Source organism: Sarcophilus harrisii, chromosome 6, assembly GCF_902635505.1.
Source record: "Sarcophilus harrisii chromosome 6, mSarHar1.11, whole genome shotgun sequence".
In the NCBI taxonomy this organism is placed as follows: domain Eukaryota; kingdom Metazoa; phylum Chordata; class Mammalia; order Dasyuromorphia; family Dasyuridae; genus Sarcophilus; species Sarcophilus harrisii.
The window spans coordinates 232239190-232261502 of NC_045431.1; the positions used below are offsets into that span (position 1 = coordinate 232239190).

Consider the following 22313-nt stretch of genomic DNA (forward strand, 5'->3'; position numbering starts at 1 on the left):
CGGACCGGTCAGCCTCTGCCTGTCGCCATAGCAACGGCAGGCCGCGCTCACCCCGTGCCGGTCCGCGTGGCGCCCCCTCCGGCCCGTCACCTGCCCCCATCCCGAAGGCAGCCTCGGGCCGGGGTCCCTTCTGCTCCCCGCCCCCCCGGAAGCCTCGGGCCGGGCTCCTGGTGCCTTCCCTCCCCGGGTCACTGCCCGCTCGGGGGGCCCTCGCTGCCGGCGCTGTTTCTGGCGGGCTTTGGTTTGGTTTCCGGAGGGCTCGGAGGTCTCTGCCCGGGAGGGGGGTGCCGCAGCCCTGCCGGAAGGCCGCCCCTGCCCCCGCCCTCCCGGGCATCTCCTCCCGCGGGGTCTGCGGCGGCACCGGGGTCCCCGGCTGGCGCTGCACTGATGGGGGCGGACGTGCGCGCTCAGCAGGGACAACCGCGCGCTCTCAGGGCTGCCCGGGCACCGCTTCTTGCTTTGGGGGGGCGCCGAGCCTCTCCTTCCTTCGGGCGCTGCTGGACTCTGCCCAGGGACCGCTGGCTAAAGTCCGACCGGGCTCCGATGCGCGGGTTTCCTTGTGCTCAGCTTGGAGTCTTACTTGGGCAGACTTTACCCCCAACAATCTCTTGCCTTACCTTGAGAAAAGGGCACGGCCCGTCTGGAATTGGCTGAGGACAGGTCTGCCTGGGCGGCTTTCCAATGACCCCGCACAGAAGCTGCACCACCCTCTCCCCGCCGTGCCCAGATCCTGGGGCTCAGTGAGGCTCGTGTGCTGGGCACAGGGGCGGCGGTGTGAAAAGGGGGCAGAGGCGGGCGCTCTCCCCTTCTCGCCAGGCTGCCACTCCCTGCGTGTGCCCCAGCCCGGCGGGGGCTCTCCTCGGAAAGGCGCACCTAGGGATGAGCTGCTGGCCGGTGCAGAAGGGCAGCCTCCGGGAGCCCTCTGGTGCAGGGATGGGCCGGGGGAGGGTGAAGCGCATGATGGGAAAGGACAGGGCAGAGAACACTCATGGCTGCAACGCGGCGCCCGTCGTTCTGGGGCAGCTCGGACGGTCATCCTCCCCCTTCCCTTTCTTCCCCCGGTTCTGCCCGCTGATTCATTTTGGGGAACATCCAGCCGGGCTGGGCTGTGTCATCCTTAGCGAGCATCCTTGTTTCTGGATTCCTCTTGTCCCAGGTGATGGCCATAAGGACCGCGGGCCTGGGGGCCCTCGTGCCCCCGAAGCCACACCCTGACACCCCCTCTGGTTGTCTCCTGCGACACCAGTTGTAGTTGTAGTCGTGAACCCCGGCCAAGGAGCCCAGAGGGAGAAAGAAGGCTTAGGGTGGGAATGGGAGCCTTTAGAGATGAAAGTGTAAAAAGAGCCGACAAGGAGCGCCCGAAGCTTTCCGGGGGTTTGGCGCTCGTTCGAGCCTCTCCGGGCTGAGGGGCGAGGGCTTCGTTGGGGTGACCCTTATTTACAGATGAAGAAACCGAGGCTCCCAGAAATGAAGTCAGGCCAGCCTTGGCAGGGGGTGCCGGGCAGCTTTGGAGCCTGATTTCTCCCATTGCAGCTGAGCCCTCTCTCTACTGAAGCTGGGCTTCCTCGTGCTCCACCCAGGCCCAGACTGGGAGTCAGAGAGGGCCACAGTGGCTTGCCCAAGGTCACAGGTCAGAGCGACAGAATCTGATTCAAACCCATGCCCTTGGGTTCCAGCTCCCTGCTCTTGCTGTGATGCCATGCTGGGTGCCAGGCAGACTTCTCTGACCCTATAACTGGCTTCATCATCTGGATGCCACCTGCCCAGCCTGGCAGGACAGCCCCATCTCGCGCTTCCAGCTGGTAACTCGTTGCTCAGTAGGGGAGGAGCTGGGCCCGTAGCCTTGGCCCCTGAACCTAAGATCGTTGCCCCTAGTGTTTCCTTATGCTCAGATGGCAGGACCTTCCTGGGCTTGCCAGGGGACCCAGGGCCCAGGAAGGAAGGGTGGCCTTGTCTCTGAACTGAAGGTCACCTGCCTGTGGATTAGCTGGTTTGCTGCCCCCAGGGTGTCACCGGCTGCCAGCACCTTACACAAAGCCCTGGCTCCCTCCGCTCTGGAGACACCATTGAGGCCCAGCAGCCCTTAGTCATGTCTCCAGCTCTGAAGCTCCTGAGGCAAAAGGGCTGTGTCTTTTTAACTTCCTTCGTGCTGTTCTCATCTGTTTAGTGCCGAAAATAACTGGCCAAGAGAACGATCTTGGATCACCCTCGTAGGGACCCAGTCAGACGCCTCTCCAAAAGCTCCAGACTCGGTGACCCAAGCCCCGGCTTGCAGTTCCCATTCCTGCCCTCCCCAGCTGGTGACTCTGGGTCACCTTATCTTGCTTGCCCTGGACTGCCTCGCTGTGTGCCCAGAACAGAGCCGGGCACTGGAATGCCAAGTCTCTGTCTCTCCCTTTTTTTTAATATTTTATTTTTTTCAATCACATTTAAAGAAAATTTCCGACATTCACTTTTATAAAAATCTGAGTCCCACATTTCTTCCCTCCCCAGGATGGCAAACAGATATAGGTCATTGGTCAGAGGTCACCAGGTCTCTGACCAACATCAGGGAGCTGCAGCGTTGCTTGGGGGTGGGGAGAGGGGAGGGCCTGCTCCGGCCACCTTTGTAACCTGCTCCCTGCAGAGGCGGTTTCAGAAGCTGCCGGAGAGAAACCTTTTATTTATGATCTCCAATGAGATAATGTTTGTAGAGCAGCTGGCACAGTTCCTGGCGTATCATAGGCCCATATATAAGTGCTCACTCTCCTCGCCTCTTCCCTCGCTTTCTGTTGGGTGCCCTGGGGTGCCGGCAGTGTGGAAAAATCCGGAATTGGGAGTCAGCCTGAGTGAAGGCCGGCCCTTTCCTTCCCGCCTGGGTGATCCCTGGGCGCTGACTTCCCTCTCCGGGCCGTTCCGACCTGGGGACTCTGGCGGGCCATAGAGGCCTCCCCAGGCCCGTGGCCCCCTGAAGGGACCCTAGATTCTCAGCAGGCAGGAGGCAGAGGAGCCAGGGGGAGACTAGACACCTGTAGCAGCTGTTCCTGGAGCTTTTAGCCTGGCCGGGCTGCGCCAGGTACCCAGTGGCAACACAGGGCTCGATGGGCAGCCTGGGGTCCTGGGGCTCGAGCGGCGTTGGTAGGGGAAAGGGCACAAGCCGCCTGGAGAGCTCTGCCTCGGGAGCTTCTAGCCAGCATTTGAGGGTTGGAGGAGCCTCCGCCTGGTTCAGCCTTGTCATTTCGGGGAGGGGGTGAAGAGGGGCCATAGAACAGATTAGCAGCAGAACCGGGGCCAGAATCCAGGCCTCTCGGGCCGAGACTGGACACCGCGCCACAGGTTCCCTCGTTTCTGCTCTGGTTTGTTCCTCTGGTGACAGAGAGGACGCTGGTGCCCAAGGGGCAGCGCTTCTGCCAGCTTGAGGCCCCACATGTGGGGAACCTGCTGGCCACCCGCTGTCCACCTACGAGGCGGAGGGTCGGAAGTAACGGAGGGCCGGCGCTGAGGCTGTCGGTGCGGCGGGCTCTGAGGCCAGAGTTCCTGGGCTAGTCCTGGCCCTGGGGAAGACTCCCTGGGCTGAGGAAGGCGGGGATCCTGGGGGGGGGAGCCAGGGAACCCCCCCACAGAGGTGGGCAGAGGCCTCTGGGGGAGGTCCAGCCCGGGGAAGCCAGAGCAGCAAGTCCCTCCCTTTGCGGGACGTCCTGGGGACAGCCACGGCCTCTGAGGCCCCAGGGAGCATCCCAGCAGTAACGGGTAGGATTTATGGGGCTGAGGCGTGGTCGGGATCCCATTTTATGGGTGAGGAGGCTGAGAGCCGGGGAGCAGGTCACACTGCGGCGGCGCTCCTTCGGGGCTGGGAGCCTGGGAGGCGTGGGCCTGGTGAGTGCCGGGCATGGACCAGGGCACCAGCTGCCAGGGATCGAGGCCAGGAGCCCCTCGGCCCAGCCACGGGTGGCCCTCCGGGGGCTCCCAGCCCAGGGCGCAGTCATCCGACCTCTGGGGCCCCCAGCTCTGCGCTGGGCACCTGCCTGCTCCATGCCAGGACGGCACAAGGGGGCGACATTGGCCCCTGACTTAGGATCCAGGACTGATTGTCAGGGCTCCTCCTCCTCCTCCTCTTCTTCCTTCTTCCCCCCCTCCCCCAAGCCCTGGGGGCCACCAAGGACAAAAAGTGGTCAGCTGCATTCCCCGGAGGGGAGGGCTGTGGGTCACAGCGGCTCTCGGGCCAGCCCCCTGACTCTGGCCCCCGGCTCACGCTCCGGAGGTGCCGGACCTCCAGGACCCTCCCAGGGGTGCGTCGGGGAGGGATGTGGGGATGGAGCAGTTCGGGACACGGAGGGGACGCTTTTGTCACTGTCTTGTTAAAAGGAACGCTTCACCGTGAGCACGCCTCCTGTTGGGAGGATGTTGAAATAGTTGTATGTGGCTAAATTTATAATAAGAAGGGGGGAAACCGCAGCAGTCAGTCAGCGTGCACTTAGTGAGCACTTACTGTATGCCAGGCCCTGTGCCAGGGTGCCTGTGCTCGGGGAGCTCCTGTCAGGGGGATGCACCCATTCTCCGGTGGGTAAATGTAGACTATGTATGAGCCCTCCTCCGGGGGAAGGAGTTAGAACCTCCGGGAGGCTGCAGAGAAGGCCTTGGGGCCCCTTCCAGTGAGGAGGAAGCGGAGGCCGGGAGGCTGTGAACTTGGCCAAGGTCACACAAAGAATAGCTACGCTGGGACTCAGACTCACATGTCCTGGTTCCCCGGGCTTCCCAGCAAGCTTCCCAAGTGCACCAGCCTCGTCTGCCCCTTCCAGCCTCCGCTCCCTTCCTGCTCCCCCTCCCACTCTCCCTGTCCTTCCCTCCGTCTCCTCTCTCTTCCCCCACACTTCCTTTCTTCTGCCATCCTCTCTCACTCTTGGATCTGTGGGAGTCTGGCAGAAGCCAGAGGGTGCAGGAGAAGGGGGTGGCTGCAGGAGGAGCCTGCCCCACGTTCCCAGCCTTTGCAGGAAGTGAGCAAGTGGGGGAAGAAAGTTTGTGACCGGCCGGGAATATGCCCTCCTGGGCCTTTGGCCTTCGCTTCGCCAGGGTCACATGGCAGCTTCTGGGGCTGCTCTGGAGACCCTTCCTCTCTTCCCTGTCCCAGCCAAATTCCACAGAGCGAGCCTTTGCAGGGACCCCACCAAGCTAACACCCCCCCCCACCCTCCTCCGGTGCTCCATGTTCCCAGGTTTCCCCAGAGCAGCCCACCCAGGCTTCAGCTTCCTGCTTGGAGTCTGCCCCTCTGCCACTTCTCGCTCGTGCTGTCAGAGCCTGCTTGGAGATGGGGGCTCTTTGTTCCCCTGGGCTCCACTCCCTGCCAGCCAAGCTGCCTTTGGGGGCCACTTGGGGCCAAGAGAGTGAGCAAGGAAGTGTGAAAGCGAGCCCCGCTCCCCCTGTTTGGCAGAGAAGCCTGTGTGGTTTAGGTAAAGTTCAGAGAATGGGGCCACAGAAGAGGTGTTTGGGGAGTCACGTGGCCACCTCCGTATGGGTGTCTGGTCGGTGTGGGAAAGGAGTCTTTTTTTCTCCCCCCAAAAACCCAAACTCTCTGCTTCAGGGGGAAAGAACACCAGACTTGTTGATTTAGGAGGGGTGCACAGAAATTGTAACGAAGCACAGGGAGCCCTGAGTCAGGAAAAGATCCTCCTAACCTTCAACTCCATAACTCCATGGCCTTGGGAGGTGCCGGATCCTCCTCCTCCTCTTCCTCCTCCTCCTCCTCCTCCTCCTCCTCAGAGGGCGCGCTGACCTCCTCCTGTGTTCTGATAGAGCCTAGTTTGAAATCCAGAGGGGCTGTTAGTGATTCTCTTCAGCCATTTCTTACCTGCATGTCATCCTGGGAGTGACTCGGGGCCTTGGTTCCTTCCTTTGTAAAACAGGATAGGAGAGCCCAATGATTGATCCCTTCCATTTCTAATATTCTGGGGTCCGCGAACTGCCTGGCAGACCTTATGTTAGCAGGGAGAATCCTGCTCTTATTCTCAGAGAACAATCATTTCACTGTGAGACGGCCTAAATGTTCTGCCCTCCCTCCTCTGGGACATCCATCTGTGCCCCCCTCCCCCTTCCTCTCCCCTGACTTCTTTAAAAGCTAAGGCCTCCTCTTTCAAGAGCTCATTTTTAATCCTCCCAATTGTGCCTTTCCCTCCAAAACTTAATTCCTATTTTTTCCTCTCGTATATGTTATTTCTTCCAGTAAAATGCAAGTTCCCAGAAGGCGAGGATTGTTCTTGTTTTTGAATCTCCAAGGCCTCGCTCTGTCCCTGGCACCGTGTGGCACTTGATAAAATGCTGATGGAAAGATGGTGGGAGGGGCTGGGTTGGGGGTGCTGAGAGAGGGAGGCCGTGGGCCCAAAAGCAAGTGATTTCCAAGACGCCACTGGGGGGGTGGGGGGGTGAGAGTTACTGTAGGGCCTTTCATGTTTTCTGGGGATCCAGGAATGAAGGCTTGAGGGATTCTGTTCTTGAGGGCCCTGGTCTTCAGAATGAAGGCACCAGGAAGGGGAGGGAGGCGGAACACCTCTCCAGCCCTGCTGCCTTTTGCTTGAGCAGCAGTACTATTAGTTGTATGAATGACCTTGGTGAGTCATTTGCATTACCGTAATCTTGGAATGCTCCACTGTAAAATGGAGGGACTGGACCAGCTGCCTCCCAAGGCCCTCCTGAGTCCCTGGTGAATCTGAGAGGAGGGACCATGTCCGGCCCGGGTCTCCAGCCAGGTGCAGCTCCCGGACAGACCCTCGTGGCCTTCTCCAAGCACCGATGACATATCGCAGCAGGGTTAAAAATAGCCTTCTAGAGCCTTGGGCTCCTGCCACCGAGAGCCTCCCTATCTGCCACCCCCCAGCTCAGGCTTCTCGCGCTGACATTTTACAGATGAGGGGGTGGTTGTGAAAGGGGCCCAGCTGGTTTCTGCTCCTGGGGCCCAGCCAGGTGCTGCCTCCCCCTCGGCCCCCTTGTGAGGACTTCCCCACAGGGCAAAGCTTTTTCTCCCCAAGACTTTTTGGGTACCAGAGAAGCTTCGAGCCCTTCTGCACGGGGGCTTTGGCTGGTCCCTTCGCATGTCACTCTCTCTAGAGTTCCTCCCCCCTTCTTTTTAAAGCAGCTCTGGGGGTCTGGGAGGTGTTGGTGAAAGAGGCAGAAAATAGCAGCGTTGCAGCCAAAGACTTGGGTTTGGGTCCAGACACCCTGAAACTTGTGGGAGGCGAGCCCAGGGAGCCATTTCACTTTCCTGAGCTTTTTCCATCTGTGCGTGTGGGATGATGAGATTTCCACAGCCTGCCCCGTGGATGAGCCGTGGAGGTGGGGGCCCCTCCGAGACCCCTGGAGGAGGCAGGTAGTGCGGCAGGGCTAGCTCTGGGCCCGGTCCTCGCCACTGGGAGAAACGGAGCCCCCCGGGCTCGGCAGCTTTGCCACTGGGACATGAGCAAAAGGGCCACCAAGAGGGAGATGAATTTTGAATGAGTGATCAGAGGGAGCACAGTGGCTTCTGGCAGATGGGGAGCGGGAGGCTCCTCCAGATGTAAACGAAGAGTGGGGGAGGTGGAGAAGAGGAGGCTGCGGGAGGACGAGCCAGGAGAAGATGAAGGCGATAGGAACATCATTGTCCTTTATTAATCAGCAGCTCCGGCCCCATGTCTCTGCGGCAGCCAATGGGACCAACAGGCTTCTCCGTAGTCTGCTGACCAAAAAGGAATGGAATGAGCCTGCCGGGTGTCAAGGCTGGTGCAGTGCCAGCGCAGGCTTTACCGTCAGCCTGGGTGTGGGGAGTATCACCTGGTGCCCAAGAAGGTGCCAAAGGGAGCCTGGGCCTTTCGCGGGGAAAATGGGGGGTGCTGCCTCTCCCCCTCTGCCTTGAGACTTTTTGGACCAGGGGTCTTGTTTCAGGAATTAAATGATGCAGAGGCTTGGCTGGATGGTGGGTGTAAAGAAATAGTCTTTTGGGATACTCTGCAGGCTTTGGGACTTTAAAAAAAAAAAAAAAAAAAAAAAAAAAAAAGGTCAGTGACTTAGCAAGCGTTTCATCAGCCCTGTGCACCAGGCAGTGAGCTAAGTCTGAAGCTGATCAGTAAACACTGATTAAGTGGCTAATCTGTATCCTGTACCGTGCCCCGTTCTGGGGCTACAGGAAAAGGTCCCTGTCCGCAAGGATCTCGCAATCTCATGGAGGAAACACGGGTCAAGACCCAGGAGCAAACAAGCAGTCATCCCCGTGGGTGGGCGCTAAAAGGACAAGGAAGGAGGAAAGGCTGCTTGTGGAAGGTGGGATTTGGGCTGGGACTTAGGAAGGCCAGGAGGCAGAGGTAAAGGGGAGCATCCCGGGCTGGGGGCAGGAGAGGGACTTCTCTGGGAGAACAGCTAGAAAGCAGTGGTGTGAGCAGTGAGAGTCAGGTAGAAGGTGGAGGATGTGGAAGGGCTTTGGAGGAGTTTGTCATTTGATCCTAGAGAAGGGGGAGCCCTGGGGTGCCAGGGGTGAGCCTTCACTTTGGCAGCTGGGGAAAGGTCGGAATGGGAGATTTGGGGCAGGCCCCCCAGCCAACAGGTCGGCTTGGCCTGGGGTATTCAAAGTCACAATCGACAGGTCTCGGCAACAGACGAGACCATAGTCCGGGGAACTTGGGAAGGTGGTTAGTGCCTCTGGCACTAATAGGGACAAACTGGGAAGGGCTTTAGGGGGAAAGGCTCAGCTTCAGAGGTGTTGAGTTTAAGGTGTCTATGGGATTTCCACTTTGAGATGTCCAATAGGCGGCTGGACATGAGAGATTGGAGAGTCCTCAGCATAGATATGGTAGCGTCAATTTGTCTGTTGGAACTGATGAGATCCCCCAGGAAAACAGTATGGAGGGAGAAGAGAGGGCCCAGAAGAAAGGTCTTTGGGACATCTAGACATGATCTGGATGAAGATTCTGCACAAGGAACAGTCAGGAGGAAGTCCAGGAGACCCCAGGACGGGGGTGGGGGGTGGGGAGGGGGGAGAGAGAGCCACAACCCCACACAGGGTACATTAAAAAACTGTTCACTTTGGCAAAGATAAAATCATTTTTAGGGAAGAAAACTGGGTGGAATGAATGGTCAGAACCCAGAGAGCAGAATTTAAGCCCCCCATTCTCGAGGAGTCTGCATACATTAAAGGGTTTAAAACATGCACAGACCACAACGCTTGTGGCAGCCCTTTTTGTAGTGGCAAGAAAATGGAAACTGAGTGGCTGCCCATCAATTGGGGAATGGCTGAATTAGTTGTGGTGTATGAATATTATGGGATATTATTGTTTGGTAAGAAATGACCAGCAGGAGGATTACAGAGAGGCCTGGGAAGACTCACAGGAACTGGTGCTGAGGGAAGTGAACAGGACCAGGAGATCATGGTACAGGACAACAAGACTATACGATGATCATTCTGATGGACGTGGCTCTCTTTAACGATGAGACGTTTCAGACCAGTTTCAATGATCTTGTGATGGAGAGAGCCACCTGCACACAGGAAGAGACTGTGGGGACCGAGTGTGGGTCCAACATAATATTTTCACTTTTTTGTTGCTTGCTTGCATTTTGTTTTCTTTCTCATTTTTTTCCTTTTGGATCTGATTTTTCTTGTGTAGCATGATAACTGTGGAAATCTGTACAGAAGAACTGCACGTTTTACATTCATTGGATTACTTGCCATCTAGGGGAGAGGATGAGGGGAAAGGAGGGAGAAATTTTGGAACACAAGGTTGTGCAAGAGTGAATGTTGAAAATTATCTATGTATATATTTGGAAAATACAAAGCTTTAATTAAAAAAAAACATTCACAGAGAAGTAACTACAGAAAGATAAGATATTGCCTTCCCACTCCCTGCCATTATTGGGCAGTGTGTGCCAGTGGTCCTAGGACTGTTCTAGGAGTAGGAGAGAAAGGCATCTGCTTGGAGCTGGCACTTTGAGATTGGAGGCCGAGGGGCCTGGAGATGGTGAGAACGTGACAAAAAGCTTGTCTCCAACCTGAGGTCAAGGAACAGGAAGTTTACCTTCTGAAACTCAAGCCACGTTGTGGAGGGAGGTGGTGTCCCTCTGGACACCAGAACACCTCTTGTGTCTGGAGGCCAATGCGCTTTCTTCACAACAATCCTGGAAAGTGTCTGGGATCCTTTTTAGAGATGGGAAATATAAGCCTCTGAGGGAAGTGGCTGGCCCCCGTGACCTAGCTTATTTGGGGGCAGGAGGAGATGGGCGAGAAATGGCTTTGTCCACTTTGGGCCTCCTCATTGCTTACCTGCTGGCATAGGGGACTCAGTCTTTCTGTTCGAACTCCCCTGTGGGCACTTCCTCAGCTCCCAAGGGTTGCCTTTGGAAAGCTGGAGCTCCCTTGAGCTCCTCCCCCACGTCCACGGATCTTCCCTGTGGGGGACGGGGTCCCTACCACCCCTTTCTCTGAACTCTCAAGAGGGAAGCAGTATTTCTTCCCTTGACTTTGCATCTTTCTTTTCCCCAGTCTGTTCAGCTTCCTAGGTGTCTGTCTGCTCCTGTACTTCCTGCCCCGTGCTCTTAATCTATAACCTGAGCAGATCTTCTTTTTTTTTGGTTTGTTTTTTTTAATTTAATAGCCTTTTATTTACAGGTTATATGTATGGGTAACTTTACAGCATTGACAATTACCAAACCTCTTGTTCTAATCTTTCCCCTCCTTCCCCCCACCCCCTCCCCCAGATGGCAGGATGACCAATAGATGTTAAATATATTAAAATATAAATTAGATACACAATAAGTATACAGGACCAAACTGTTATTTTGCTGTACAAAAAGAATCAGACTCTGAAATATTGTACAATTAGCTTGTGAAGGAAATCAAAAATGCAGGTGGGCAAAAATATAGGGATTGGGAATTCAATGTAATGATTTTTAGTCATCTCCCAGAGTTCTTTCTCTGGGCGTAGATGGTTCAGTTCATTACTGCTCCATTGGAAACGATTTGGTTCATCTCATTGCTGAGGATGGCCAGGTCCATCAGAATTGATCATCATAATATTCTTGTTGAAGTATATAATGATCTTCTGGTCTTGCTCGTTTCACTCAGCATCAGTTCGTGTAAGTCTCTCCAGGCCTCTCCGTATTCATCCTGCTGGTCATTTCTTACCGAACAATAATATTCCATAATATTCACATACCACAGTTTATTCAGCCATTCTCTAATTGATGGACATCCATGAGCAGATCTTCTGAAGGGCCAGCCCTCGGCTAAGATCTGTGGAATACATTGAGTACATGGGCCATGTCTCTGATTTATTTGGGGCTTTCTGCACTTTACCTCATTTTCTTGTCCTCTGGGTGGTGTAACTGGCTGGATTTCATCCAGTGGCCCCTCTTAGGATGGCTCTGCAACTTTGCCATCTGATGGGGTAGGGGGAGGACAGGACGGGGCCAGGGGTGTAAATGGGAAAGTGATGAAAATGTGTCACCTTAATGGTCCAGACAAATTCTCCTGAGGTTTAGAAGAGGAACAGATCCTGTGGCCTGAACTAGTTAGGAAGGACATCAAAGAAAAGTTTGGTTTTGAGCTAAGTCTTTAAGGATTGGAAAATGTGGCTGGGTGCAAGGCCTTTTGGGCCCAGAGAATGGCCTGAGCAGGGCCATGGGGTAAGAAAGGAGAGAGGGAGGAAGAAGGTGGAGGTGTGTTCTAAGGGAGGTTGGCTCTTCTACTGATGAGACTTGAGCACTTGGGAGCTGGATCAGTGTGCTCGCCAGCTCCTGTGGGCTCCGTTACTCTCCTGAGCTCGGGTTCTGTTCTGAACCGGACGCTTCCCTAAAGCTTCTCAGATTCAGCATGTTCAAACTCAGAATCATCTTTTCCGCCCGTCTTCCCAGTTTTCCCGTTGTTGAGAGACCCCCGTCCCATCCACCAGGCTGGAAGCTCTGTGTCCTTGAGCCCTCCCCACGCCCATGGATCTTCCCTCACCTCGTCCCTCTTTTGCGGCCGGCACCGTAAAGTTGGCGACGTGTCTTACAGATGGCTTGTTTCGGCCGCACGGCATCCTGGGAGCAGGGGCCATGGTTTCTCCAGTTTTCCAAGTGGGGACGAGCACATGCATGATTAGTGAGTGTCGGAGGCCGTTCACACTCAGGCTCGGGCTCTGAGCGCAGAGTTTCCCACTCATTCTTTCAGTTACCAAAGTGATGTTCCTAAAGTTCCCATCTGACCACATCACACTCCCCCCTCCCCAGTAACCCCCACTGGCCTCCAGGTCCGCACAGGTCAGATCAAACCCTCTGGCATTTCAGGCCCTTCCCGCCCCGACCCCTCCTGGCCTTTCCCTTTGCCCCTCTCCATGGGCTGCAGCTCCCCCGGCCTCCCAGCTGGACATTGTCCATTCTCGGATGCCCCCTTGCATGGGATGCTCTCCTGCGTCTTCTCCAGCCCTTGGCTTCCTGTGGGACTCGGCTCCGATCCCTCTGTGTAGAGGAGGCCTCTTCCAGACCCCCCAGGCTCCGATGCTCTCCTCTGTTACAAGGTGCCACAGAGGAGACCCCGGCCGGCCGGCTGCTCGTTCGCCGGAGCCCCTCATGGTCTTTGGGATCTGCCTTTGCCCTGGAGGCAGCGAGCTTTGCCACCTGCTTACTGGGAGACCCTCAGCAGGCCGTCTGTGAGGCAGCGGGCGATCGGTGGGTAGTTCTGGGGTCAGGGAGACCTGCCGGCTTGGGTGGGAGCCTTGGTTTCCCTTACTCCGCTGGAGAAAGGAATGGCAAGCCACTACAGGATCTGGCATGGTCCGGAACAACAATTCCTAGTCTGTAAAATGGGTGCAAAAGTAACCCCCTTTTCTTACCTCAAAGAGCTGTTGGGAACCCAGCCCTTTATGAGCTGAAGTGCCAGAAATAGAGACTGCCAGCATCCCTGCGGGGACGGAGCAGCGGAGAGCCAGAGGCCTGAGGCACTCATTGAGAGAAGCTGGGCAGCCAGTCTCGGTGGGTGAGACCCCCGTCTGCCTGCTGGGCCCTCGGGGGGGGGGGGCATCGTCTCTGCCCAAAGCTCTCTCGGAAGGGGCTGCTCCTCGACGGGCCCCCTTCCCTTGCCTCGGTAAACATGCCGGCAGGGCCCGGGCCCCTCCCAGACTCCCCGCTGCCCGGTCCAGGTGCTTGGGAGCTGTCCCTGGGGAGCAGGGGGGGAGGCCCCGGGCCCGGAATGCAAACGACCCAGCGGCATTTTTCTTTGGAACAGTTAGAGGAGTGAGCGGGGAGGGGAGGCTGTGTGTGCGTCCGTGGGTCGGCCCCTCGGAGGGAGTCGGCCGGGAGGGAGGCTGGTGCGCGGGGGCTGGGAGCCACCCTATCGGGAGGAAGTGCACTTGGTTACCAGTGGGGTTATTTTCATAACGGCTGCCCTGGGCTGCAGGGAGAGGGGGAAGGGGAGGGGAAGGGGTGACGCAGGGGCGGGGAGTAGGGCCACTGCCTCCAAACTAGGACTTGCTGCAAGAGAGCTGCTGCCTGAGCCCCAGGGCTCGCCCGCGGACCCGGAGCCCCCTCCCTGCTCTCCCTGCCTTCAGATCAGGTCATAATGGGTCCCAGTCCTTTCCTCCCTCCCTCCTTGTGTCGTCTGGGGGGGGAGCTCCTCGCCTGGGGGGGAGAGGAGGTCGAGGGCTCTGGGCACAGTGTGGTGAGGTGCCGGGGAAGCACGGGGCGACTGCTGAAACTCCTGAGAAAGGGCACCACACTGTGCCCCTGGACCAGGGGCAAGGAGTCCAAAAGAGCTGCCCCTGGCGTGGTAAATATTAACCCGGCTGGACAACTCCCTTGTCCTCTGCCCGTGGCCCTGCCACCCATCCTGTTGCCCTGCCAGCTTCCTAGGGAAAGCTGTCTGGGCTAGGAGTGGTGCTCTTCCCCTCCCTTCCTCCCCATGACCACCCGATTCTGGCTGATAAGGGAGGCCCCAGGGGATGGACGCCCTCCCCAGAAGGCTGGGCCCCGGCCTCTGCCTCTTTCCTTCCCCAGCCAAGGTCTTTACCCCCCTACCCCCCCCCCCCGGACATGAAAGAGGGAGCTCTGGGCCCAAATCCCAGGCCTCCCCCTTAGTCCCCCCCACCTGAGACAGACTCGTGGGCTTTGGGGGCCTTCGTTTTCTTGGGTAAAATGAGATGGTTGGGCCAGCTGATCTCCAGGGCTCCCTTCATTTTGAGTCTGCTAATGGACAGCCCCCCCCCCCCCCCCCCCCCCCCCCCCCCCCGCCCCTGGCCTTCTGCCCGAGGCTTTTGGGAGCCACACAGCTGGACCTTGGCACAGAGCCAGCCTCCCCTGGGGGCCAGGGTAGCCTTGGTGGGGGGAGGGAGGCTGGGCTTCCTGGAAGAGGGCTGTCTTCCCGGGAGGGAGGTCTCCTCCTGGTCTCCACTTGGGCCCTCCATCCTAGACAGACCGAGCAGCAGCTGTCGACTCCCCTGGGAGCCCCCTGAAGTCCAGGTCCCTGAGGGTCTTCGAGCGCTTTCTTAGGTGGGGGTGGCCCTTGCCAGAGCTTTTGAGGGTGGCCCGGAGCGCGCTAAGCTGGGCTGTGGGGACCCGGGAGCACTCTGGAGGAGCCGGCCGGGGCAGCGGGGCTGGAGCGGGCTGCAGAGCCTGGCACTCTGCGGCAGCAGCAAATACCCAGGGGGCCGAGACCGCCGGCCTCCTTCCTCATGTGGTGGCTTGTGGCTGCCCTTGGCACTCACACTTCCCTTCCCCCCCCCCCTTTAGCAGGAAAGCCCAGGAGCCGAGAGAGGCCTTGGGCTCGGTTAGGGGGAGAGCCGCCGGACCCCTTCCCAGCTTGGGATTCTCGCCGAGAGCCCCGGCAGGAAGCTGAAGGCTGCCTGCCTCCGGAGGGTTTTCCCAGCCTTGCAGCTAGGGCCGGTCAGATCCCAGGCTCCTGGAGAGCGTTTGAGGAGGAAACTGAGCCTGAGGCCCCTGAGCCCAGGGCAGGTTACAGAGGTGACCGGGGGCGGCTTGAGGCCCCGTGCCTGGGATGGCCGCTCTCCCGGGCACCTGCGCCCCTTCCTAAGGAGACTCATCCCGGGGGGGGGGGAATATTGGTATCTTAAGGCTTCTTCAGGAGGCCGGGGGTGCGGGGCAGCTGCTGGCCTCCCGGACAGGACCACAAGCCCTGGGCTCCGCAGGGTGGCTTTGGGGCGGGAGCGTCTCGGGCCCCGTTGTGGCCCTTCCACCTGGGCCCTCCCCCCGCCTGTCTGTCAGCGTATGAAGCGCCTACTGCGTGTGGGGGGCTGGGGAGGCCCTGGGAGCCGGGCTCAGGAGGAGCTGACCGCCGGGCCGGAGGGCTCAGAGCCTGCCCCGCCCCCACGCCTGTGGCCTTTGTGTTCTGGTGACAGCAGCATCAGGCGCTCTGTCGGGGTGACTCATCCCCTGCAGTCTGGGCAGCTGTCACAGGCGGGGGAAAGCTGACACCCCGCAGGGGAGCCAGGAGAGGGGCCGGGGCCTGGGAAAGGGCCCATACGCCGGTCACCGGGCAAGTCCCTGCGCCTCCCTGGTCTCCGCTGTCCAGTAGCACTTCGCAGGGTTGTTGGAGGGGGAAACAAGACAGTGAACTCAGTCACAGGGGCCCCTGCTCAGGACGCCCCGAGGGAAGGGTCCCATCCCCTAGCCGAGCCTCCCAGGGGGAGGGGGAGGGCGTGGGAGTGAAGGGAGCCCCCTCCCTGAGAGTTGGGAGAGGAGGGCAGGGCCTGAAAAAGGCCTGAGGGGCCATCAGGAGGCTGTGGGGAAGAAAGGGACCAGGGCTTGGCCTGTGGGAGTCAGCTCGGGGATGATTTTGGCAGCCAAGGGCAAGGTGGACTGGTATGGGGCGAGCCTGGGGCGGGGGGGGGAGTCCATGGGGGCAAGCCGGGGGGGGGCACGTGGGTGAGACGGGCCCAGACTGGGCACCCGTGGGGCTGTGCGAGCTTGCTTGGTGGAGGGAGGGGAGGTGGGCACAGGGCTGGAGGCAGGGGGAGGGACTGAGTTTGAGGAGCCCGTGAGCATCTGTCCGAGATGTCACAGAGCACCTGGCAGTGCCCCTGGGCCAGATGAGCTCAGAGGTCTGAGAGGGACCTGGCCAGGGCTGCCCATCTGGGAGAGAAAAGGAGCGAGGGCCCAGGGGCCAGGGGAACCTGGCAGTGGCTGCAAAGCGTCGGTCTCTGTGGCCGGCCCGGGGAGCCATGTTGCAGACATCCTTAACTTCCAGGCTGCCTTGTGGCCCAGATGGGAGGGAGCCTCGGGCCCGGGCCCGGCCTGCTGCCTACCCTCTGCCCACTTCACAAAGAAGCCCCCTTGGGGGGGCGGAGAAGGACGTGGCCTCGGGAGCAGCCTTGGAGGGAAGGGAGCTTCCCTCACCCCTCGCCGGGGCCCATGGAGGCCTTGTCAGGAAAGAATGGCCACCTGAGTCACTGGGATGGGGACTTCCCAGCGCCCCCATTCCTGGGAGCTCGGAGCACCTTCAGTGTCATTCATCCCCCAGGTCATTCCTTAAGGAGGGGCTGATGGAGCTTTGCCCCCCACCCCATTACCTGTCAGGCAGCTTTGCCTGCCGGCAGTCTCCTGCAGCCTGGCCAGGGGAGCCAGTGAGAATGGCTGGAGCTCCCCAGTGCCAAGAGACAGCCCTAGGCTGCGGGCACCCAGAGGGAGCGACCATCAGCCCCCTTCCCCCAAATCCTGTGGGAGCATTTCCTGCCGCTCTGTGGCTTGGGAGCCACTGGGGGTCTAGAAAAACCCACGTGATGGTTAGAGAGCATTGGGGTCCCTTCTCCTGCACTCCCTTGACAGAACAGGGCTTGGCCCGAGACCCTGGTAAGGACCCTCGCTCTGTGCCCTCCTGCTGGGCTCCTGGGCCCTCCTTTCTCCCGCTGCAGACAGGCCCCGTGTCCTCGGGCTTGGTGGGAGGAGGCTCCCAGACCATAGGCCACAGGCCCTGCCCACCGGGCCAGGTCCCTGCCGGCCCCTTCTGGGCTGGCCTGGGTTTTCTCTGCTCGGGGGCTGGCGGCAGAATGGTCCCTGTGGCTGCCAAGGCTGGGCTGCTTTGGTGCCTGGTGCTGGGCCGGCGGGGCTCCCTTCTAGCTCCCAGCGCTGCTTGTGGGCCCACAGGGTGCCCTGTGCTTGCCTCTGCTGTCTCATCGCTGGGCCCCGGGCACTGACGGCAGCTTTCTGTGCCCAACAGCTGCCACCCCCACAATGGAGACCTTCTTTAGGAGACATTTCAGGAGGAGGGGGCCGGGGGCAGGCCTCCGGGGACAGCGGCGGGGGAGCGGGGTGGCCCTGCCCACGGGCAAGGTGCGGCGGCGCTCCCCAGCGGGCCAGCCCTCCTCCTTGCTGGCGCAGCGGCGACGCTCCAGCTCCCAGCTCCAGGGCTGCCTCCCCAGCTGCGGGCTCGGGGCTTCCTGCCACTCCAGCACCGTGCCCCCAGGCCACGGCCCCCGCTTGACCGTGGAGCCCGTCCCACCGCGGAGATTGGCCCTGCCTGCTGGTGACGCTCCCCTCCTGGGGACCCCCGTGCCCTTTGCTGGTCTCATGGGGAAGAGCGAAGAAGAGGAGGAAGGGGCGGAGGGCCCAGGGCCAAGGCCCCCCGGGGCGGGAGGCAGGGAGCTGGCTGGCCCCGGGCCCCGGCCGCTGGGCATCGGGCCTCTGCTCCACATGCCCCGATGTCTGCGGCGACGCCGGAGGTCTTCCCACCTGCTCCCCGCTGACGTGGTGTATGACCGGACCGTCTGGGGCCTGCACGGCTACTACCGGCGTCTCAGCCAGTACCGGCCTCCAGGGCAGCCGCTCCCCCCTGGCACCGCCAGCCCCTTCCTGCTGGGCCCCCTGCGCCCCCTGTCCCGGAGGCGGCAAGTGGCCCTGAGACGCAAGTCAGCCGGACCCGAGGCCTGGAGCGCGCTGCTCTCGTAGGTATAGCGGCGTCCGCACAGGCGGAGCAGCCGGGGCTCCCTGGGCCGGCCCCAGGCTCTGCCCCCCTCGGCTGGGACCGCTGGAAGGAGCCGGGGCAAGGGGCGAGGAAGGAAAAGTCACGCTCCCCTTCCTCCAGCCCTCAGTGTTCCCTTCCTTTCAGGAAAGCCATTGCCAAGTCTGGCCTCCAGCATCTGGCGCCTCCAAACCCGCCCCCCGGGGTCCCCTGCAGCGAGCCTGAAAGGCAGATCCGGAGCACCGTGGACTGGAGCGTGAGTCGGGGGCCAAGGGGGCCTGTGGCAGCCTCTTGGAAAGGTCCCTGGTCCCTGCTTCCTGATGGGCCCCCCTCCCCCCACCATGAGACGGAAGTCTGGGGTGCACGGACTGGGCAGTGTGACTGGAGGCTGCCGAGGGCGGTTCTGGCCTGGGCCGAGGGGCGACCACCAGGCTTTGTCGGGGAAGGCCTGAGGCTCAGACCTCGGGGGAAGGGGCTCCGGGAGCCGCTCACGGGCCTGCCCCATCCCACAGGAAACAGCCGCCTACGGGGAACACATCTGGTTCGAGACCAATGTGTCTGGGGACTTCTGCTACGTGGGGGAGCAGTATTGCGTGGCCAAGATGCTGGTGAGTGGGGGGCTGCCCGGCGCGGGGCCCGGGAGGAGGGGGGCTGCTTGGTGGGGAGCTGGGGGCCCGGGCAAGGCCCTCGGGCTTACTCAGCGTGAGGATCAGGAGAACGGCCCCCGGGGAGTGTTCATGAGAGTAACACGAGGTGAAAGGTGTGAGAAGCGCATAGTGGGTGCTTTGTACAAGGGCCGTTCTGCCCCTGCTCCCTCAGAGCGCAGGGGGGCGGAGCGTGAGTCACTTGGGATGCAGCTTTGGAGCCGGCACAGAGACTCTCTTCCGGAAGTCCTGGGCCTCCCCCCGTCAGTCAGTGGGTCCTGTGTGCTGGGCCCGGGCCCAGAGATGCAGAGATAGAGAGAAACAGAGACAGAGACAGAGAGAGGGAGACAGAGAGACCCAGAGACAGAGACAGAGAGAGAGAGAGAGAGGGAGACAAAGAGAGAGACAGAGACAAGAGAGACAGAGACAGACAGAGAGACCCAGAGACAGAAAGTCACCTGAGACTTGTGGAAATCTGTGTAGAACTGCACATGCTGAATATATATTGGGTTACTTGGTTGGGGGGGGCGGGTTGCAGAGATAAATGTTACAAATTTTCCTGCATTCATTTTGAAAATAAAAAGCTTTATTAAAAGCAACTCAGTCATCAGAGAACTCAGGGACACAGAAAGTCCCTGAGAGAGTGGCTGGGAGGAGAGGGTTAGGAGCCGAGTGGTGAGAGGAGAGCAGCAGGGGCGCCCAGAGTCCCTCCAATCCCTATGCCATCTCACTGTGCCTCGGTTTGCTCCTCTGTAAAATGGGCTGGAGAAGGGGCCGCCAGGCCCCCAGAGGGTCACCAAGGGACCCAGCTGCCCAACAGTGGCAGAGGAGAGTGGGGGGGGGCACCTGAGGGGGGACCTCTCTGAGGGGCTTAACTGCGGGTGGCAGAGGGGGCGTAAAACAGGCTTGCTGGGACGCAGGGACCAAGGAGATGGGAGCGTGTCCGGAGGTGGCCAGGAAGGGGCTGGAGGCGGTGGGCTGGGGATCCTGAGGGGGCTGTCAGCTGGAGGGGGGTCGCCTGGGTGGCTTCAGGCGTCAGCATTGGCAAGGAAGAAGGGACACCTCATCATGGAGGAAAGGAGCAGGCAGTCCCTATGTGTCTGTGGTCACACAGTGAGTGCCGAGGTCCTGGGGGCACTGCCCATTGGGCTGCAGTGGCTGGAGTAGGAAGGACCCTGGCCTTGGAGCCTCTGGCCCTGGGAGCTGGGGGCCCCAAGCAGGCCCCCCTGAGCCCCAGAGTCTCCTATTGGTGGAGGGCATGGTCCCCGCAGCTACTCTTGCCATAAAGTGCGGGCACCGGGATCTACCCTTTGGGCCCTGCCCCCCAACCCGCGCCCTTGCTCCCTGCAGCAGAAGTCGGTGTCTCGGCGGAAGTGCGCCGCCTGCAAGATTGTCGTGCACACGCCCTGCATTGAGCAGCTGGAGAAGGTAAGGGGCTGGGGCCCGAGGGTCCTCTCTGGGACCCAGGAAGGGGGCGGAGGGTGGGAGAGCTGCCAGCGCCTGCCTGGGGGGGGGGCACTGAGGGGGGCCGCACCCCTGGGGCCTGTGTTTCCTTACTTGCCAAAAGGAGAGGATGATCCTCGCTCTCCTCCGGCTTCATGTGCCCTGCAGCCGGGGTAAAGCCGAGGCGGCCGGACGGGCCAGGGGAGCCCGGCCAGGAGTGCTCCCTCCTCCTGGGGCCTCTGGTGCCCAGCCCGTGGAGCTCACCATGCTGTGTCCTCCATCCTCTGCAGATTAACTTCCGCTGCAAGCCGTCCTTCCGGGAGTCAGGGTCCAGGAACGTGCGGGAGGTGAGGACCCCCAGGACAGGAGCTGCGGCGGGCGCCCCTTGCGCCTGATAACCCCAGCCGCTCCCTCGAGCTTCCCCAAAGCGCCCCTGCCTTTCATTGGCCCTTTGACCCCTTGTCGGGGGCTGAGGATCCACCCCAGGCATGCTCCCCCTATCCCTGCTGGGGCCCAGGCCTCTGACCTGGGGTCTCCATCTCCCCGTGCCCCTCCCCCATCTCTTCCTTCTCTGCCCTCTCCAGCCGACCTTTGTCCGTCACCACTGGGTGCATCGGCGGCGCCAGGATGGCAAGTGCCGACACTGTGGCAAGGTGAGCCCAGCCGGGTGCCCCCTGCGGCCCCCCCTCCCGGCAGCAGTGAGCTCGCTCTTGGGCGGGGGGCACGACCTGGGGTCCGGGGACTGGTGTCCAGACAGGTGGCGGCCCCCGGGCCTCCTGCAGAGACTCGCTGGCCGAGTCACCCACGCCTGCCTCCCGGTGCCCCCCACCTTCTGCCCTGGGGACCCCCCGGGAGGAGGGTGTGCCCGGGGAGTGGACCCAGGCCTGGGCTCAGTGCCCCCCTGACTTCCCCCGCTTCTCCTCAGGGCTTCCAGCAGAAGTTTACTTTCCACAGCAAAGAGATCGTGGCCATCAGCTGCTCCTGGTGCAAGCAGGCCGTGAGTACCCCCCTTGTCTGCTGCGGGCTGCGGGGCGACCCGGGCCCCCGCTCAGCCCCCGCTCTCTCCCCCACAGTACCACAACAAGGTGTCCTGCTTCATGATCCAGCAGATCGAGGAGCCCTGCTCCCTGGGGGCCCACGCCGCCGTGGTCATCCCCCCGACCTGGATCCTGCGGGCCCGGCGCCCCCAGGTGAGGCCTTCGGACCCCTCCCCCCAGCATGGCTCTCCCCGAGGGCCCGGGCTCCCGTGGTGGAGCCCAGGCCGAGCCGCCCGCCCCCTCCCTCTTGCAGAACCCTCTCAAGGTCAGCAAGAAGAAGAAGAGGACGTCTTTCAAGAGGAAGTCCAGCAAGAAGGGGCCGGAGGTAGGGCCGGGCCTTGTTTGGGGCCTCCCCCAGGCCCCATCGGGAAATGGGCCCCCCCCAGTAACCGGTCACGGGGAGGGGGGGGGCAGCCCTGGGCTGGGGGCTTCTGGGAAGGAGCGGGGGCCGGGCTCTCTGCAGCTTCCCTCTCTTGCAGGAGGGCCGGTGGAAGCCCTTCATCATCAAACCGACCCCATCCCCCCTCATGAAGCCCCTGCTGGTGTTTGTGAACCCCAAGAGCGGAGGGAACCAGGTGAGAGCCAGCCCGGGGCCTCTGCCCCCCGCAGCCTTCCGGGAGCCGGACCGGAGGGAAGTCGTCTCCCCCGCTCCGCAGGGTCTCCCCAGCCCCGCCTTTAGCCCCGCCCCCCCAGTTCTGCCTCTCAGACCGTCTCCCTCCTTGTGTTGGCCCAGGGTTCCAAGATCATCCAGTCCTTCCTCTGGTATCTCAACCCCCGGCAAGTCTTCGACCTGAGCCAGGGCGGGCCCAAGGAGGCGTGAGTACCTGGTGTCTGGGGGGAGGGGGCGGCGGGGGCGCTGCGGGGCTGGGGCCCACCACCCTGCCTCTGACCCACAGGCTGGAGATGTACCGGAAAGTGCACAACCTCCGGATCCTGGCCTGCGGGGGCGACGGCACGGTGAGTGTGGGCGCCTCCACACGCGTGGGGAGCGGGGCTGCCGGAGTGGGGGCCCCCCGAGGCTGCAGGGAGGGGAGGGGCTGCCGGCGTGGGCCCCCCCCCCCCAGGCTGCAGGGGGCGGGGCTGCCGGCGTGGGGGCCCGAGGCGCCAGGCGTGGGGGGGGGATGGGCCTGGGCTGAGGCTGCTCTCCTCCTCTCCTCCCTCAGGTGGGCTGGATCCTCTCCACCCTGGACCAACTGCGCCTGAAGCCCCCCCCTCCTGTCGCCATCCTCCCCCTCGGCACCGGCAATGACCTGGCCCGGACCCTGAACTGGGGTGGGGTGAGAACTCGGGGCAGGGGAAGGGGGGAGGGAGAAG

At 61.1% G+C, this 22313-nt stretch overlaps 1 protein-coding gene across 1 annotated transcript in view; it reads left to right on the forward strand.

Moving 5' to 3' along the window:
* The window catches only part of DGKZ (diacylglycerol kinase zeta), a 37688-nt gene that overhangs the window by 9316 nt on the left and 6059 nt on the right, over positions 1 to 22313 (forward strand). Inside the window, exons 2-14 of the mRNA XM_031943570.1 lie at positions 17135 to 17858; positions 18023 to 18131; positions 18388 to 18483; positions 19870 to 19947; positions 20253 to 20309; positions 20547 to 20615; positions 20888 to 20959; positions 21036 to 21152; positions 21253 to 21324; positions 21479 to 21574; positions 21733 to 21815; positions 21896 to 21956; positions 22163 to 22276. Coding sequence (XP_031799430.1) covers positions 17135 to 17858; positions 18023 to 18131; positions 18388 to 18483; positions 19870 to 19947; positions 20253 to 20309; positions 20547 to 20615; positions 20888 to 20959; positions 21036 to 21152; positions 21253 to 21324; positions 21479 to 21574; positions 21733 to 21815; positions 21896 to 21956; positions 22163 to 22276 — 1748 coding nt within the window. The remainder of the gene's footprint in view (positions 1 to 17134; positions 17859 to 18022; positions 18132 to 18387; positions 18484 to 19869; positions 19948 to 20252; positions 20310 to 20546; positions 20616 to 20887; positions 20960 to 21035; positions 21153 to 21252; positions 21325 to 21478; positions 21575 to 21732; positions 21816 to 21895; positions 21957 to 22162; positions 22277 to 22313) is intronic.